The sequence below is a fragment of the Pelophylax lessonae genome (genome assembly GCF_965119305.1).
Source record: "Pelophylax lessonae genome assembly, contig: HAP1_SCAFFOLD_773, whole genome shotgun sequence".
NCBI lineage: Eukaryota > Metazoa > Chordata > Amphibia > Anura > Ranidae > Pelophylax > Pelophylax lessonae.
Genome location: NW_028119579.1, coordinates 7,007 through 25,358, shown reverse-complemented (window position 1 = coordinate 25,358; position 18,352 = coordinate 7,007). Strand labels below are relative to the sequence as shown.

General features: G+C 47.2%; 1 protein-coding gene across 1 annotated transcript in view; it reads left to right on the top strand.

Moving 5' to 3' along the window:
* LOC309544067 (histone deacetylase 8-like) overlaps positions 1-14,245 on the top strand; it is a gene marked incomplete at its 3' end in the record, with an annotated part of 28,253 nt that extends 14,008 nt beyond the window's left edge. Inside the window, exons 3-5 of the mRNA XM_082276454.1 lie at positions 9,661-9,791; positions 12,201-12,342; positions 14,133-14,245. Of these exons, the coding sequence (XP_082132580.1) occupies positions 9,661-9,791; positions 12,201-12,342; positions 14,133-14,245 (386 nt within the window). The remainder of the gene's footprint in view (positions 1-9,660; positions 9,792-12,200; positions 12,343-14,132) is intronic.
* Between the last annotated feature and the right edge of the window lie 4,107 nt (positions 14,246-18,352).

Here is an 18,352-nt window from a genome sequence, read left to right as displayed (position 1 = left end):
CCACTCGAATGCGGAGGAACAGAGGCCCGGGAGGGAACAATGGGTTGCCCAAGAGGGGCGCCAATGGAGCGTGGGGGGACTTAAAGGCATGCCTTTTCGACAATCTATCCCATATTCCCAAAGATAGGGACAGGGTGGGACAGAGAACCCCTGGTCTATCCTTGGCCCGCAACCACAATACACAATGGATTGGGACATTTTGGTAAATGTGCAGATTCCAGTTGCATCCAAATTGGGTGAGGGTACCGGGAGTGAAAGCGGATTAGGTTGGTGAGCGGCATAATAATACTTCACCAAATCCGGGACCCCCAATCCCCCCCTCAGTCTGGGGGCAAAGAGAGTGCGTCTGTTCACTCTAGGCCTCTTATCGCCCCATATGATTTGTATAACCGTCCTTTGAAACTTCCTTAGATCAGACATTTTAATCATTATAAGTAAGGTGCGAAATAGATATAACAGTCTAGGCAATATATTCATTTTAACTGAATTCAACCTACCGAAACACGACGGGGGATTAGCAGCCCATCTCGAGAGGTTCTCCCGCAACTTTTTCCCCTGAGTAAATTGGGGATGGATATCAGTGGGGTCGAGATATACATTAAGATATCATCTGCAAAGAGAGCACACTTATGCTCTATACCAGACATGGGAGTAAGTCACACATGTGCAAGTCTTAAGTCTTAACCTTCAAGTCTCAAGCAAGTCCCAAGTTACTGTGGCGAAAAGCAAGCAAGTCAAGTCGAGTCCCTGCTAGAAGTCAAGCAAGTCAAGTAATTTATTTTGGTCAAGTCACAAATCAAGTCAAAATACTGATCTACCCCAATTTTCACCTTTTAAATCAGTTAAAAATCAGTGGTCAGGAAAGGTTTTGTTTTATTTTCAACATTAACAAAACTGCTTAGTGCTTTTTTTTTTTTTTTTTTGATGTATTAAAGAACCACTTTGAATGCCCAAACAGCTCAAAATTCTTCGTCCGGTCATGTTTCAACACCACAGTCACTAAAAATATGTTAAAGCATTTCCATTGTTAACCACTTTAGGACTGCTCACGTTGTTGCTACTGCAGCAAGGTGGCAGCCCTGAGTCTAGCGATGTAGATCTACCTCGCTGGATTCCCTGCTGTCTCAGCAGCACACACGCGCCACCGGAGGCTCGCTCCCGCTGTGTCGGGCCAGGGGAGGAGAGACTGTGATCACAGTCTCTCTTCCCCGATTGTCGGGGAAAGGGTGAGAAAATCCGCCCACTTGTGTAAACAAAGCGGGCGGATCTTCTCTGTGACAGGCAGGGACAGATCACAGGATTCAGCATGGCTGAACCTGCGATCTGTGTCTGTGTCACACAACCCCCTGTACGTCCCTCCACAACGTCTGTAAGCATGAGGCACACATTTAACAACTTGATCACCAACAGTGTTAACCCCTTTCCTGCCAGTGTCATTATTACAGTAACCATGCATATTTATAGCACTGATTACTGTAGTAATGTCACTGGTCCCCCCAAAAGTGTCAAAAATGTCAGTTAGGGGTCTAATCTGTCCGCCGCAATGTCGCAGTCCTGCAAAAAAAAAAATCGCAGATCGCCGCCTTTACTAGTAAAAAAAAAAAAATGAAAATGACAAATCTTTTCCGTAGTTAGTAACTTTTGCGCAAATCAATCAAAATACGCTTATTGCAATTTTTTTTTTTTTTACCAAAAATATGTAGCAGAAAACAAATTGGCCTAAAATGTTAAATTTTGATTTGTAATTTTTTCCTTTTTTTGGGGGAATGTTATATAGCAGAATGTGAAAAATATATATTTTTTTTTTATTCAAAATTGTCGCTCTTTTTTTCAAAAATTAAAAATCGCACAGGTGATCAAATATCACCAAAAGAAAGCTCTATTTGTGGGGAAAAAAAGGACGTAAATTTCATTTGGGTACAGCGTTACACGACTGCGAAATTGTCCGTTAAATAACGCAGTGCAGAATTGCAAAATATGGCCTGGTCAGGAATGGGGTAAAATCTTCTGGTCTTAAAGTGGTTAAAAATACGCTCATTGAGAATTTTTTCGCTCTTTTTTTTATTAATATCGCAAAAAAAAAGACGTAAATTTCGTTTGGGTACAGCATTGCATGACCCCGCATTTGTCAGTGAAATTTGCGCAGTGCCAAGTTGAAAAAAAGTGGCATGGTCATTAAGCAGGAAAATCCTCCGGTCTTAAAGTGGTTAAACAGCCAGTGTCCTAAAAATCAGAACACACTGAGGTGTTTTAAGTGACTGTGGTGTCAGAAACATAACAGGCACATTAATTTTGCTTTAACACATCTTGAGAAAATGCAAATATTTAATAACTTAAAAAAGTAAAGTCATTTCGAGTCATATGTCTCAAGTCAAAGTCAAGTCCCAAGTTATGAATACCAAGTCAAAGTCAAGCCGAGTCTTTTATTCATTTTTAGTTAAGCAAGTCTCAAGTCCTCAAACTGGTGACTTAAGTCAAGTCATGTGACTCAAGTCCCTCACCTCTGCTCTATACCCCCACATGGGATGCCCTGAATATTCGGGTTATGGCGTATCTTAATGGGCAACGGCTATAAATCCAGGATGAATAGGAGCGGGGACAGGGGGCACCCCTGACGCGTTCCCCTTCGTATATTGAGGTAGTCCGATCCATAGCCTTTAATAGACAGTCTCGCAATAGGGTCGCTATATAAGGTTTTGATGATGGTGTGAAAATTTTTGTCCAAAGCCAAATTTCCCCAAAGTCTGTAGCAGATATTCCCAGGATAGGGAATCGAACGCCTTGTGTTGGTCTAGAGACAGTAACATGCCCTTCCTCTGTCCCATCCCAATCAGATTTAAGGGCAGAAATAATATTAATCGGGCGTCTAGTTTGGTCAGGTGCTTGTCTACACTGGACAAAGCCCGTTTGGTCAGGATGGATATAGTGTGCTAAAAATGAGTTCAGTCTGGTCGCCAATATTTTTGTCATTTTTAGATCGACATTTATAAGGGAGGTCGGACGATAATTTAGGCATTCGCCATGATCCTTGCCCGGTTTAGGTATGACGTCTATGAAAGCATTGAATTAAAATAGGAGCAGAGGTGAGTGGTGAGGGTCTCGCTGAATTTTTTTTATAGTAGTGGCCAGAGAATCCGTCGGGACCCGGCGCTTTAGCTGAATTGAGGTTTTTGATAGCAGACAGTGTCTCGGGTTCCGAGAACTCTCTATACATGACGTCCGCGTGTGAGGATGAGAGTTGAGGGAGGGGGATGTCGCAGAGAAAATCCGCAAATAAAGACTGTTGGATCGGTTGTGGCTGGGAATAATTTTTTTTTTTTTTTTTTTAATTCTGTTTATTGAAAATTTTGAACGAAAAGACACAAACAGAACGCCATACGGGGCATACCACGGCGCAAAACAAATGAAACCTCTACACACTACTAAACACATATAGACATCAAAGCAATCTTGGCCCAAAAAAGGAGGGTCGAGAGCCCTGAAAGTTGCACCCTCACTTAAAGTCAGGAGAAAGAAAGATGCATTACATAAGTGATCAGAACATTAAACCCCGTCTCCCACCACCCAGGACCCACAGGTCACCACAATATTCCCTCCCATCAGACACAAAGGGGTCATCACCTCATGCAGAGCCCTCCACCCACCTCAAGAGCCAGGGGCTAATCCTGGGTATCGGTTGTTAGAGAGGAGTTCACCCATGATTGCCACACTTTTTCAAAATTTCCAGGACACCCTCTGGACATGCATGCTGTTTTATATAAAGGCATCACAGCGTTCACCAGTCCCTTTCAGAAACCCAACGTGGGAGGGAGTGCTGATTTCCACTTCAGTACTATTGCCTTCTGGGCGTAAAACAATAGAATGCCCACCAGAGTACGTACCGCCCTGGGAGCCTGTATGACTCCCACCAAACCCAGGAGGCAGACGGTGACCGTCAGCGGAACCGCTCTCCTAACGAGTAGACACAAAGCCTGTTGTCAGGGTCTGGACTAGCGGCAGGTGACTGCACTGGAGGTGGATCCTCTGTGTCAGTGAGGGATTGGCGTGGACCGTACCAGGGGACCGGTTCTAAGTTACTACCGGTTTTCACCAGAGCCCGCCGCAAGGCGGGATGGACTTGCTGCGGCGGTAGCAACCAGGTCGTATCCTCCGGTAACGGCTCAACCTCAAAGACAGCTGATTCAGGCGCGGTACAGAAGGACAAGGCAAAGGCAAGGTCAGACGGAGCAAAAGGTCAAGGCAGGCGGCAAGGTTCGTAGTCAGGGGCAACAGCAGAAGGTCTGATACACAGGCAGGGAAGATACACCAAAAGCTTTCTCAAGGCACAAAAGGCAACAAGATCCGGCAAGGACAGGAAGGGGAAGTGGGTTTTTATATGTTCTGGCTGATTGGGCCAGGCACCAATTAGTGGTGCACTGGCCCTTTAAATTTCAGAGCACCGGCGCGCGCGCGCCCTAGGGAGCGGGACCCTGCGCGCCGGGAGGAAGTTAGAGCGAGGGCAGAGCGGGAGGTGAGTGTGCAGCGCGGACGGGAACGTCCCGCCGCGCGGGAAGACAGTAAGGGAGATGCGGGGGAGCGGTGCTCACGGTCGGGGAAGGTGACCGGAGCGCCGCTACCCGCAGCACGCCTCGAGTGCTCCGGGGACGCTGCAGGACCTGGAGCGATCGGCGTGACACCTGTCGCCTCCCACCAGAAGCCACCAACCACCGGGTACTCCCAGAAAATATGGGAGAACCCCGCAGAGTCACTGGGGCACCTCCAGCAGGAGGCCGGGACTGCCGGGAACATACGGTGTAGCCGTACAGGGGTCAGGTAGATTCTGTGCAATATCTTAAATTGAATCAGCCTATCTCTGGTTGCAATCAGAGCTCCGAAGGGACTGTCCCAGATCTCTTCCCAATCTTCCTTGTCTAACCCCCCTCTCTCCACATCCCTAACCCCCTCTCTCCACATCCCATGTCGCACGCAGTCCATCCAGACCAGTCTGGATAGAAGGATGGAGCATCTTGTACGCGGAGGAGAGGGGTTTTTCCAGGGTGTCATCCCGTAGCAGAATCTCTAAGTTGTCTCGCTCAAGACTTACAATGGGTCATCTAAACTGGGTAGTAAAGGCATGTTGGAGTTGTAAATAACGAAAGAAGGAGTAGTTAGGTAGTTGGAATTTATTTTTAAGCCTATCAAATGTAGACAGGGTCGCCCCCTCACAAATGTCTGCCAGGGATTTCACTCCCCTGCCCGCCCACAAAGCGGGATCCGGGATAGAGCGAAACTCCGAAAAGCTGAGGGTTAAACCACAATGGGGTATCAGGTGACCAAATTGCCCCCTTGTGATTGGGCATTGCGATAATTACATGCCAGGCCCTGACCACCGTCCACATGTGTGGCCCTCAGTCCCCTGTATAAAGCATTCTGTAAAGTTTCGTACGAGCCTGCAAACGCTGCCTCGAGGACCACGGATGCATTGGTCTTATAAGCCACCAACCATCCATGTGCCTGGACCAGCATGGCTGCCATGTAGTACAAATAGAAATTTGGACACGTTAGTCCCCCCTGCTTCCAGGGTCTGCATAACACCTTCCTGCTAAATCTGGCTGGACCTGGGGACCATGGGAATGTGGTAATAAGCGTATCGAGTTGCCTAAACAGGGACTTCGGTAACCAAACTGGGGAATGGCGAATAATATAGAGTATAACCGGAAGAATTTTCATTTTGATCAAATTAATCTTCCCTATGAGGGAGAGGAGGAGACGGGACCAAGCCCCATGGGAATAAAGTTTGGTATAAAAATTATAAAATTAATTGACTATCAATTGGGGATTTTGTGACCTGTGTCCAGTTCGGAGCTTCAATTTTCGGGAGTTTCCCGGGGAATGGTGTCTCGGGGCTAGTTTACGAGCTAGTAGAGTGTGTGGTTTGTCGCCCAGTGTATAGTAACGGTTTCCCGATCAGTGAATGTATTTTTTGGCTTTGGTGGTTAAGCTAAGATTAAGCAGCGTTAAGCAGCGTTTGCAGGCTCGTCACTTAACAGGAGCATTGAGGCCTTGTACATTATGTGTAAGGATTTTAAAGTTACTTGCGGAAGGACGTGTCATCGTGGCTCGGTAGGTTGTACTCGCCTGTATCTGCCAAGGACCATCCCCTGTCGCCCCCCCTGGTCTCATAGACATGTGGACCACGTTGATGGAATAGGATGAGCCCAGACACCTCAGAGAAGAAACAACAAGTAAAAGAAAAACAACAAAGTCCCCAGCCCACCCCCCCCCCCGTCACTCGTGAGGTGGGGGAGGGCAAGGGATCCGCCCTTGACATATGCAAATTACATAAACTTGACTGGTTTTGGGGTCCAGCACCCCATAAGTTTTTGAGAGGTTGCTCACCACTCGTGGCCGTGAGCAAGGTCGCAGTAAGTGGCATGCATAAACAACCCGAACCGCTTCAGTCCAACCTGTAGGTTCTATTCACTGTTAGGAGCGAGGTGGAACCACCCCGGGAGCCCGAAATTACCGGGCCATCATTCCTATAACCCCCATCACAGTCCCTTCACCCCAGCCGACCCCAGGGAGCAAGTCCGAGCCTAGGGGAAAAAATAGCAAAAAGGGTTCCAAAAATAGGGGGAACAGTCCCTTAGTCTTCTAGAACATAACCTCAAAGAAAACCGTTTAGCAAAATCAGAAAACTGGAGTCCCCGGTGGGGGTCAGATGGGGAAATCCTGTTCGTCTATCCTCTTCATGCAGACGCAGTCCATGTCCGTTGGATTTAAACAAACATCTTCTCGAACTGTGGATCTCTAAAAGAGAGCCGTGTGACTTTCTGCCAACCAGATTGATGTACTCATGGTCACGGAACTCCCGTGAACTCAGGGCCCCCCAAAAAGTGAAAACAGAAACAGAAGTATAGTCGGTCGACGATTCAGGTGGGGTGCGCGACTTGATATTGCCTCTCTGTGTAGGCTGGGTCCATAAGGGCGACAGCATTCTGGCAGCTTCTGCCGGGGACTCCGGCGGGGATCTAGGTGAGGGGCCATCTCTTGAGAGTATGCCCAGGCCCAGTAGGACATCCTCTCCTTCATGGAAGCTGGTGAAGGAGTGGTACCTGCCCTTGAACGTGAAAGATAGCCGGAACGGATAGGACCATCTGTACTAGATTTGACGGTTGATCAGGAGAGTAAGTAACTGTTTTAGGGATCTCCGTTTTTGTATAGTCGTTTGGGATATGTCCGCAAATATTTGGATGGATTGGCCAAGGAGGGTGACATCATGACGAAAGCGGGCTGCCGCCATAACTTAATTCTATAAAAATGGGGCTTCACAATGATGTCCCTGGGCAGGCCATCTGAGCGTGGAGCCGCCAGGCCCCGATGGAATCGGTCCAATGCCAGGTGATGCGGTGAGATATCTGGGATAAGATCCGTCATAAGTGTGTGTATCGCAGGTTCCAAATCACTTATTGACTTGGGGAGCCCCCTTATCCTGAAATTGTACCTGCGAGACCTATTCTCTAGATCTTCAATTTTAGCTTGAGCTTGATCTAGTTGATCTTGCAGGGATGCTATCAACTTATGGTTTTAGTTAACTCTTTTCACAGTGCCGTCTACTTTAGATTCAATAGAGTCCAGCCTCCCTCCTATTTCATGGAAGTCACCCTTTAAATCAGCAGTAATGGTCGCACAGGCCTTGGAAAGCACCTGTTGCAGTAAAGCCGAAAATCTTGCTATCTGTATGGAATCCAGTGCGGAATATGGTGCGGCGGGGGGGGGGGGGGAGCTACTCTGGCTCAGGGCTAGTTCAGCAATGGCAGCCATCTGTCTATCCCAAGAGGATTCTGGAGAAGTAGCTCCCTCCACCTCCCTATCTGATGAGACCTGGTATGGGGAAAAGTGCTGTGGCTCTCCGTGGGGGGACTGCGAGCTGGCACCCTGGGATTGGGAGGAGAAGGGATCCCTTACCTCCTCCGGATGAGAAGCGGTAGGCAGGTGGAGTCCCACACTGTGGGGAGATGGTGTGGCTGTGACTGGCGATGCTGGAAGAGGGCTGCCGAGCCGTGGGTCGCCGCCATCTTAGGTTTCTGTGTGGCGGGAGGAGACGAGCGCGCTGCTGATGGAGGCTGTACTGCATTGCTTTTTTTATGCCGTGCCTGTGACCCTCCGGTTCATCCTCACTTCCTCTCAGTATTGCAAGTGGTTTGGGGCAACCACCCCCACTCCGTTAGGCTTGTTGTAGGCTGTGAAGTGGTCGGGGTGTGCGGAGCGCGGTCAGTGCATGTACCGTCCCGGCGCCGCGCGCATGCGCACTTTTTTTTAAATAGTGATATTAAAGTAATTAACATTAAGTAATATCTTATAGTGGGACTGCGACATTGTGGCGGACAAATCAGACACTTTTTTTGGGTGACCAGTGACACTGATACAGTAATCGGTGCTAAAAATATGCACTGTCATTGTACGAATGACACTGGCAGGGAAGGGGTTAACATCGGGCGATTAAAGGGTTAAATGTGAGCCTAGGGGGGTGTTTTCTAACTGTGGGGGGAGGGGCTTGTGAAATGATCATAGAGACATGTGTTCCTATATAGAAGGATCACAGGCGCTCTTTGATCATTTCAGAGAGAAGAACGGTCAGCATCAACGGTCGGTGTGTTTACAACAGCAGACCGTCCTCTCTCAGCTGGGAGCGATCGCTGGTGCTCGGTGGCAATCGCGGCTGCCGGCCCCGTGCATCGGCATCCCCACTGCCTAGTGGGGGCGGGAGCGCGCCCCCCCTGCGCCACGCGTGCGGCCAACGTAAGGCTACGTCGGTTGAGGCTGCCTGCCGCAGCAAATCTGCGGCGGACGGTCTTAATGTGGTTAAATCTTATTTTATTATTTTTATCAATTTTAATGCTTTTGGAGTAAAAAATCTATGTAAAGATAGTTTTCTATTCAGGGTACATTAATAATTGAGCTTATTCAGCATGAAATAGAGCTTAGTTCAATGTGTGCCTAGCCAGTGTTTGTGTACTGTGGGGGAGGTGCTTTTACTAAGGGAAGGGATAGATCTGTGTCCATGCTTTGCAGCAAAACAGGATCCATGCCTTCCCTGCTGACAGAACGCCGATCTGCGCTGTTTACATAGGCAGATCACCGTTTTGCCTGTGTACTGAACGATCGGGGGGTGCCGGTTACGATCAGGGGGGTGCCAGGTACATCGAGTCTGCGGTACCCGCTGCTGGGCTGCGGGTGATGGGAGCGGGCTGAAAGTGTCGCACATGCGCTCCCCAGACCTAGAAGTGTCAGATCACGTACTAGGAACCTGATCAGGCGCAGAGCAGCCACCCTGCCGCAGTATGGGAGGTGCTTTTACTAAGGGAAGGCATAGATCTGTGTCGATGCTTTGCAGGAACATAGGATCCATGCCTTCCCTGCTGACAGAACGCCAATTGGGTAGATCGCCGTTCTGCCTGTGTACTGAACAATGGACGATGCTGGCGGACATCGAGTCCGCGGTTCCTGCTGCTGGGCTTCCACTGTGTGTGTGATCACAGCGGGCGCGGGCCGAAGGGGGCGCACATTCACGCCCCAGACCCAAAAGTGTTGGATCACGTACTAGGGAGGTGAAATTTTAATTATTTTCTTTTCTTTGCAGACTTTTTGTTTAGTGGAATCCTCTTATTGCTCTTACAGGGTTGTAAAGCCTCGAGTCGCCACCATGGAGGAAATGGCAACGTTCCACACCGACTCCTATTTGGAGCACCTTCGCAAGGTCAGCGAAGAAGGTGATAACGATGACCCGGAGACTCTTGAATATGGCCTTGGTAAGTATTGTAGGGCATGCAATCCAAAGCCTGGCATTTGGCCAGGCTTTGGACATGTAAATGTCTACATATGCATAAGAAGACCTCACTGACCTCTGTAGCTGCAGACAATGCGGAGCTATTCATCATAAAATTTACAGCACAAGCACTGAGGTTGTTTACTTCATTCGTTTAGCAGCTCGGCTCATCCCGCTTTTCCCTTCTAGAAGTGGCTCAGCAGATTGGTTCCTCTATTTCTGCAGTAGCTGAGCTTTCTCTGCTCCTTCTCACAGCAGTGAATCGGCAGCTTAGCTACTCTTGCTCCCTTCCACAACTGTGATTCAAAAGCTCAGCTTCTTCTCTGTTAACCATGCCCCCTCTCCCAGCAGTGACTCTTCAGCTTAGCAGTTCCCTCCCTCCCATTAATGATTTCACAGCTCAGCTAACCCTGTTCCCTTTTCCCATCACAAACTCAGCAGATCAGGTCACTCTGCCTTCCTCAGCAGTAATCCAGCGGCTCCCCCCTCCCATGATTGACTTTTCAGCTCAGCTCACCCTGACCCAACCCTCAGCTCAACTCACTTTACCCCCTCCCCAGCAGTTATTTAGCAACCCTTTTAATCATGCTCCCCCTCCCAGCAGTTACTTTGCAGCTTAACAGTTTACTACTCCCATGAATGACTTCCCAGCTCACCCTGTTCCCTTCTCCCAACACAAACTCAGCCGCTCAGGTCACCCTGCCTTCCTCTGCAGTAACCCAGCGGCTCCCCCCTCCCATGACTTTTCAGCTCAGCTCACTTTGCTCCCCCCCTCCCCCAGCAGTGACTCAGCAACCCTTTTAATCATGCGCCCCCTCCCATCAGTTGCTCTGCAGCTTAACAGTTTCCTACTCCCATTAATGACTTCTCAGCTCACCCTGTTCCCTTCTCCCAACGCAAACTCAGCAGTGACCCAGTGGCTCCCCTCACCCATGATCTACTTTTCAGCTCAGCTCACCCTGACCCTCCCCTCCCCAGCAGCAACCTCTTTAACCATGTTCCCCCTCCCAGATGTGACTCTGTGGTTTATCGGTTCCCTACTCCCATTAATGACTTTGCAGCTTAGCTCACCCTGTTCCCTTCTCCCATCAGAAACTCAGCAGCTCAGGTCACCCTGCCTTCCTCAGCAGCGACCCAGCGGTTCCCCCTCCCATGATTGACTTTTCAGCTCAGCTCACCCTTTCCCCCAGCAGTGACTCACCAGTTTACCCACCTCCCCCTCCCAACAGTGACTCTGCAGTTCAGCTGTTCCCCCCACTCTCATCAATGACTTTGCAGCTCAGCTCACCCTGTCCCCTCCCTCAGCAGTAACTCAGCAGTAACTCAGCCCCCCCCCCCAGCAGTGATTTATAAGCCCTCCAGTGTTCTAATATCTGTTGTAAATACAGAGCAGAACAACTGGATGGGGGGAGCAGAGTGTGCTGAAATCACTCTAGGAACAGCTGATGCTGGTGCTCAGCTGATAATGAGTCATTAAAATCTCTGACCCCTACTGAATTGTGGTGGTTCTTTTTTCTGCCTTTGACACCATAGTTAAACCAGGTGCACTCTTTCACTAAAACCTGGACACACCCCCACTCTTACTTTGCAATACTAGTCTGTGTGATGACCCTTGTGCCATGGGGGTGTGGCTGTTACTCAGCTCTGCCAGAACAGAGTGTTGCAGTGGGGGATTTGTGCCCTGGGGGTGTGGCTTACGCAACTCTGCCAGAACAAAGTGCTACAAGAGTGGATACTTGTGCTGAGGGGTGTGGCTGTTACTCAGCTCTGTCAGAACAGAGTGCTGCAGCAGGAGGGCACTTGTGCTGAAGAGTGTGGCTGCTACACAGGTCTGCCAGAACGGAGTTCTGCAGTTGGGGGCATTTTCGCTGCTGTAGAGTGTGGCTGTTAGTCAGCATTGCCAGAACATAGTGCTATAGTGGGTGGACACTTGTGCCCTGGGGGTGTGGCTGTTAGTCAGCTCTGTCAGAACAGAGTGCTGCACTGGAAGGGCATTTGTGCTGAGGGGTTTACCTGTTACTTAGCTCTGCCAGAACAGAGTGCTGCAGTGGGAGGGCACTTGTGCTGAGGGGTGTGGCTGTTACTAATTTCTGCCACATTAGGTTGCTGCAGTGTTGAGGGCACTTGTGCTAAGAGGTGTGGCTGTTAGTAATCTCTGCCACATTAGGATGCTGCAGTGGGAGGGCACTGTGCCCTGGGGGTGTGGCTGTTACTCAGCTCTGCCACAACAGAGGGCCGCAGTGAGATGGCAGAAAGTAACACTAGGGGGTGCTAAAAAGACATAAGATGGCGTGGGACTTCACCTAGGCTTTAATGAAAGGTGTTTGTATATAAATGGATCCCTTTACTATATTATTACATTTTGACTATGGTAACATTTTATTATTTGCAGGTTATGACTGCCCCATCACTGAAGGTATCTATGATTATGCAGCTGCTGTGGGAGGAGCCACGTTAACTTCAGTTGAACAGCTAATGGAAGGCAAAGCCCGCATTGCCCTAAACTGGCCAGGAGGGTGGCACCATGCTAAGAAGTAGGCATTGTGGGATCTCTGGGTAAATTCAACCGGACTATATCTGTTATTGGTAGGAGATCACTGGTCTTACTATTCCAACCAGCTCCATTTCATTTTCATAACATTTAAAAACCTGACAACACCTCTGTGGCTAAAATGAAAACCTGATATGCAGCGCCCCCTTGTAAAGAGAAACTTGGATACCTCTCCTGCTGCCTGTGCTGCCCATCTCTACAGTAGTGGCGGGAAATCACCCAGAGAAGACCTTTCAGATACAGGATAGAGGAGTGTTGATCACCTGCTATGCTTAACTGTTATTCTTCTAAATACTCAGTGGAGTATATAATGTACAGCACCTTGTATACCCATGGACAGTGGGGAGTATAGAATCTACAGCACATTGTATACCCATGGGCAGTGTGGAGTATAGAATGTACGGCACCTTGTATACCCATGGGCAGTGGGGAGTATAGAATGTACAGCACCTTGTATACCCATGGGCAGTGTGGAGTATAGAATCTACAGCACATTGTATACCCATGGGCAGTGGAGAGTATAGAATGTACAGCACCTTGTATACCCATGGGCAGTGTGGAGTATAGAATGTACAGCACCTTGTATACCCATGGGCAGTGTGACGTATAAAATGTACAGCACCTTGTATACCCATGGGCAGTGGGGAGTATAGAATGTACAGCACCTTGTATACCCATGGGCAGTGTGACGTATAAAATGTACAGCACCTTGTATACCCATGGGCAGTGGGGAGTATAGAATGTACAGCACCTTGTATACCCATGGGCAGTGGGGAGTATATAATGTACAGCACCTTGTATACCCTTGGGCAGTGTGGAGAATAGAATGTACAGCACCTTGTATACCCATGGGCAGTGTGGAGTATAGAGTGTACAGCACCTTGTATACCCATGGGCAGTGTGGAGTATAGAGTGTACAGCACCTTGTATACCCATGGGCAGTGTGGAGTATAGAATGTACAGCACCTTGTATACCCATGGGCAGTGTGGAGTATAGAATCTACAGCACATTGTATACCCATGGGCAGTGTGGCGCATGTAGCGTCCAGGATGGGGCAGTGTGGCGCATGTAGCGTCCAGGAGGGGGCGGTGTGGCGCATGTAGCGTCCAGGATGGGGCAGTGTGGCGCATGTAGCGTCCAGAGGGGGCGGTGTGGTGCATGTAGCGTCCAGGATGGGGCAGTGTGGCGCATGTAGCGTCCAGAGGGGGCGGTGTGGTGCAAGTAGCGTCCAGGGGGAAGCAGTGTGGCGCATGTAGTGTCCAGGGGGAAGCAGTGTGGCGCATGTAGCGTCCAGGGGGAAGCAGTGTGGCGCATGTAGCGTCCAGGAGGTGACAGTGTGGCGCATGTAGCATCCAGGAGGGGGCAGTGTGGCACATGTAGCGTCCGGGGGGGGGCAGTGTGGCGCATGTAGCCTCCGGGGGGGCAGTGTGGCGCATGTAGCCTCCGGGGGGGCAGTGTGGCGCATGTAGCGTCCGGGGGGGGGCAGTGTGGCGCATGTAGCGTCCGGGGGGGCAGTGTGGCCCATGTAGCGTCCAGGAGGGGGCAGTGTGGAGCATGTAGCCTCCAGCACAATGTGTACAGCTAGGCAGTGTCATTCCTTTGCTCTGTAGTACCCCTCTTTTACTGTCCCACCAATTTAGTGACAATACAAAGTGGATTTTAGTCCTATCACAGAATCCAATAGACAGACATCACAGGAGTCTCTATATATCGTATACTGTGTCATTAGAGCATTGAAAAGTTGATTTTAATTTTCTCTTCTTCCTGTTTAGAGATGAAGCGTCTGGATTTTGTTACCTGAATGATGCAGTATTGGGGATCCTGAAACTGCGACAGAAATATGAAAGAGTTTTGTACATAGATCTGGATTTACATCACGGAGATGGTAAGCAGGACAGAATACACACGCAGTATGATAAGTGGAATAGGTCCTTGGTGAACGGTGATGATATAGAGCCACACAAAGCAATTGCACTTCTTCCAGCACCATAACTATGGGTTAAAGTGTAAGCCCACTGTAAAAGGAAAATCCCTGCATCTATAGACCTCCATGATCCAACGCTAACCTATCTAGCCCTGTAAATAAAAAATCAGTATACATTTTTCGAAGCTGACCCGACCCGATCTCCAGCGGCGGAAGCTCTGCAGAGGACACAGCTGACAACGGTTGTGATATGAATAAGAAGTGATGTCACCCATAGAGTTACTATGGGGCTTCCGTTGTCGGCTGTGTCCTCTGCGCCCGCCTACACAGCTCCATGTAAGATCGGGTCGGATCGGCTTAAAAAAAAAAAAGGTATGTATAGAGATTTCTTCTTTACAGGGCTAGATAGGTTAGTGTTAGATTGTGGAGGTCTATAGATGCAGGGATTTTAGTGTTAAGGTGGACTTCTAGTGCCTCGTTTCCACTGAGCGGATCGGTTCGGGTCGGTTCGGTACGGTACGCTAATTTGAGTGTTTGTTTCTATTATGAAAGTGGCCCATACAACCGAACCAAACCGCACCATTCCTGGTCCTGCTTCAGATGTAGGGCCATAGGAAATGGTACGTCAAATGAAAGAGCAAAACAAACACCTCAATTGGTGTAAACCCCGCATGGTCCCTGGTGGCCCGACTTGCAGTGGAAACGCTCACCTGAATAGACCGGACCATTCTAACCCTTCCAAACTGTACCGCCCCGAACCGTTCCGCTCAGTGGAAACGAGGCATAATTTAACCACTTTAAGACCGGAAAGGATTTTCCCCCTTAATGACCAGGCCCTATTTTGCGATTCGGCACTGCATTACTTTAACAGACCATTGTGCGGACGTGCGACGCCATACCTAAATAAATTTGACGTCCTTTTTTTTTTTTTCCACAAACCGCTTTTCTTTTCGTGGTATTTGATCACCTGTGCGATTTTTTACTTTTTGCGCTATAAACAAAAAAAGAGCGTAAATTTTGCAAAATAACAATATTTTTCACATTTTTTTTTTATATAAAATTGCCAAAAAAAGATTTAAAAATTGAAATTTTGTAACATTTTTGGCCAATTTGTTTTCTGCTATATATGTTTGTTATGTTTTATGTTTGTATATGTTTGTTGTTGTTTGTTGAATACCCAATTTTTAGAGGATTTATAGTGTTTTGAAGAAGAATAAGTGATGGTTTTTGGAATGTTTTCACCATAACTTGTGTATTTAACTCTCTTTTTTTCCAGCTGGATAGACGTAGGCAGTCTCTGGCTGCGGAGGGCCAGGTGAACCAATGAGCACTTTTAGTTTCCTATCACTGCGGAGTTCATACATGCTTTGCTCAGTCACTGCATGGGGTGTTCACATTGGGGCTTTCCTTGGTGCACAGTATATAGTCTATAGCAGTGATGGGGGACCTTGGCACTACATTTCCCATGATGCTCTCTGAACTCTGCAGGGTAGCGGAGCATCATGGGAAATGTAGTTCCAAAACACATCCGGGATGCCAAGGTTCACCATCACTATTGTATAGGTCACTCATTGGCACTGGTTGGTGCTGGAAGTATATATTCTACCTTTTTGTAATCTTTATGGACCTTTTTATTGTATACACTTGTGTCAGTCCCGGTTCACGCCTATGTGACGCGGGAACCCTGCGAATCCACTGCGGGTTCCCGCATCGCACCCGACTCGCAGGCAGTTCACACTGCCGTATGCGAATTGCTGGGGGTGTCAATACGAAGGTAACCACACCCCCCCAGATCAGTTTGCATATCACAGTGCGGACTGTCAGTTCGGACATGAATTCGATCGAATGGGTGTGAACACCCAATGCGATCCGATCCGAAAAATGGGTCCTGTGCGATTTTGGCCCGAATGCAATGCGAATTCAGCTATGCAATATGGCTAAATTCGCATCGCACAGACATCGCATGTGATTTTCAGAGCAGTGCGCTGCCGATCTCATGCGATATCTGACATCGCAGGTGTGAACCGGGTCTCGGGCTTGTTTCAATCAGTAAATATTTGCACTGGTCACTGCTATCAACTTCTAATGATTTAAGTGTTTTGGATCGGCTGATTTAAAGCCGAACTGCAAGCAAGCGGCTAAATACCAAGAGCTGTTTTTATCTGCCAAAGGGGCAAGGATTTCTGTCCATCCAGTACTGAGATTTACACAGCTCTGCCACACAGCACAGCCTGTCTGGTATTGCAGGAGGCCTGATTTTTTTCTCGGCAGCAATTAAAGTGACGCAGGTTTTGTACTCTCTCCCAGCCTGTGATTGGACAGTGAAAAGAGGATGAAAAACAATGATGAGCTCATTTGTCACTCTGGTCTCTTTTTCTATCAGCATGCTTCTTTGTAGCACTGCAGCACATCTGATTGGCTCTGTGGTTAAAGAGGAACTTTACTTCCACCCCCCCCCCTCCAATCCCCCATCCCCACCCCCAACTTTCTTCCCCCCACCCCACCTCACCTTGCTTTTTTTTCCCCCAGCCAACCCCTGTTACTTTTTGAAAAGAAAGCATTCTTACCTGCCCGGTGGATCCAACGTTGTCCTTCTGTGATCCTTTGACCCTGAGCCGCCATCTTGGTGCACCCAATCTTCGGGACCCCAGCTGCCTCTTCAAAACTCAGGGCAGCCAGGACTCGATTTCAGCATTTTGCCCCCCCCCCCCACCCCCGTATTTAGCTTTCTGCAACCCCATTATGACCACTAGATGGAGCTGACAATTGTAGGAAATACATTTTTATTTATTGTTTGTTCATCTGTGCATCTAATGGCCATAATGCAGTATTTTCCCCAAACCACTCTATTTTTTTTTTTTTTTTTTTTTTTAAATATAAAAAATGAATAAAAACGTACAAAGAAAAGAAAAAATTTGACCCAGATAAAAAATAAATATTGAATTTTGCCCCCCCCCCCCCCCATTCGAACGCAACAAATGTACATGCAATCTCACAGGAGGAAAAACTTTTTTTTTTTTTTTTTTTTTATATATAAATGGACATTTAGAGTGGTATGCCTTGGCAACTTTTTTTTATTTTTATATATATATATATATATATATATATATATATATATATATATATATATATATATATATATATATATATATATATATATATATATATATATATATATATATATAAAATGAATAAAAACATACAAGGGAAAAAAAAAAAACATTTGACCCAGATAAAAAAAATCTAATTTTAAAGTGTCACTATGGCATAAGTAAACGGGTACAGATAACCAATAAAAAAAAAATTAAAAAAAATATTGAATTTGCCCCCCATTCCAACCCAGCGAATGTACATGCAATCTCACAGGAGGAAAAGCTCTGTGAATATTTTTATAAATGGACATCAGAGTGGTATGCCTGGGCACAATTTTTATTTACATATATATTGTAAGAATATTTAATAATAAATATCTCGCGCTCGTACTTATGTCAGAATATTTATACTGCTCTGAATATAGCAGTGTATTTATTTATGGTTAATAAGCAAAGATCTGTGAGAAAGGAGAGTCTCCACTTATGCCATAAATCAATGTCGTGAATTCTTTTTAATTGATTAATTTCTTTTTAAAAGCATATACCAATCTTAGTGAGTACAGTCTACAGTATGGAATATATATAAAAATATTTATTCGCCAGACATGTAAACACAATATATGATCAAACAAGAAGTGACACAAAAAGATAACTTCTACATAAAAATACTAACTTCAAATAATCAATGCAATGTGATGTTTAGCTCCATAATGAAAGTGAAACTGAAACAAAGTGAAACCAAAACGAAAGCAAGATTACCATTTCTTCCCAGGTATAGTATAAGCCATAAATTAATGTTCTATATAAACAGACTACAATGGCCTGCGAATCACAGGGCCCAAAGTCATTCCACTGCAGAAGGAATGAGAATAAGCCATGCAAAACGGAAGACTTAAAATTGCAAATAATGCACTGAATCTGATATTAATAAAAATGTATAAAAACAAAAATCAGCTTTTTAGAGAAAAATCTACTA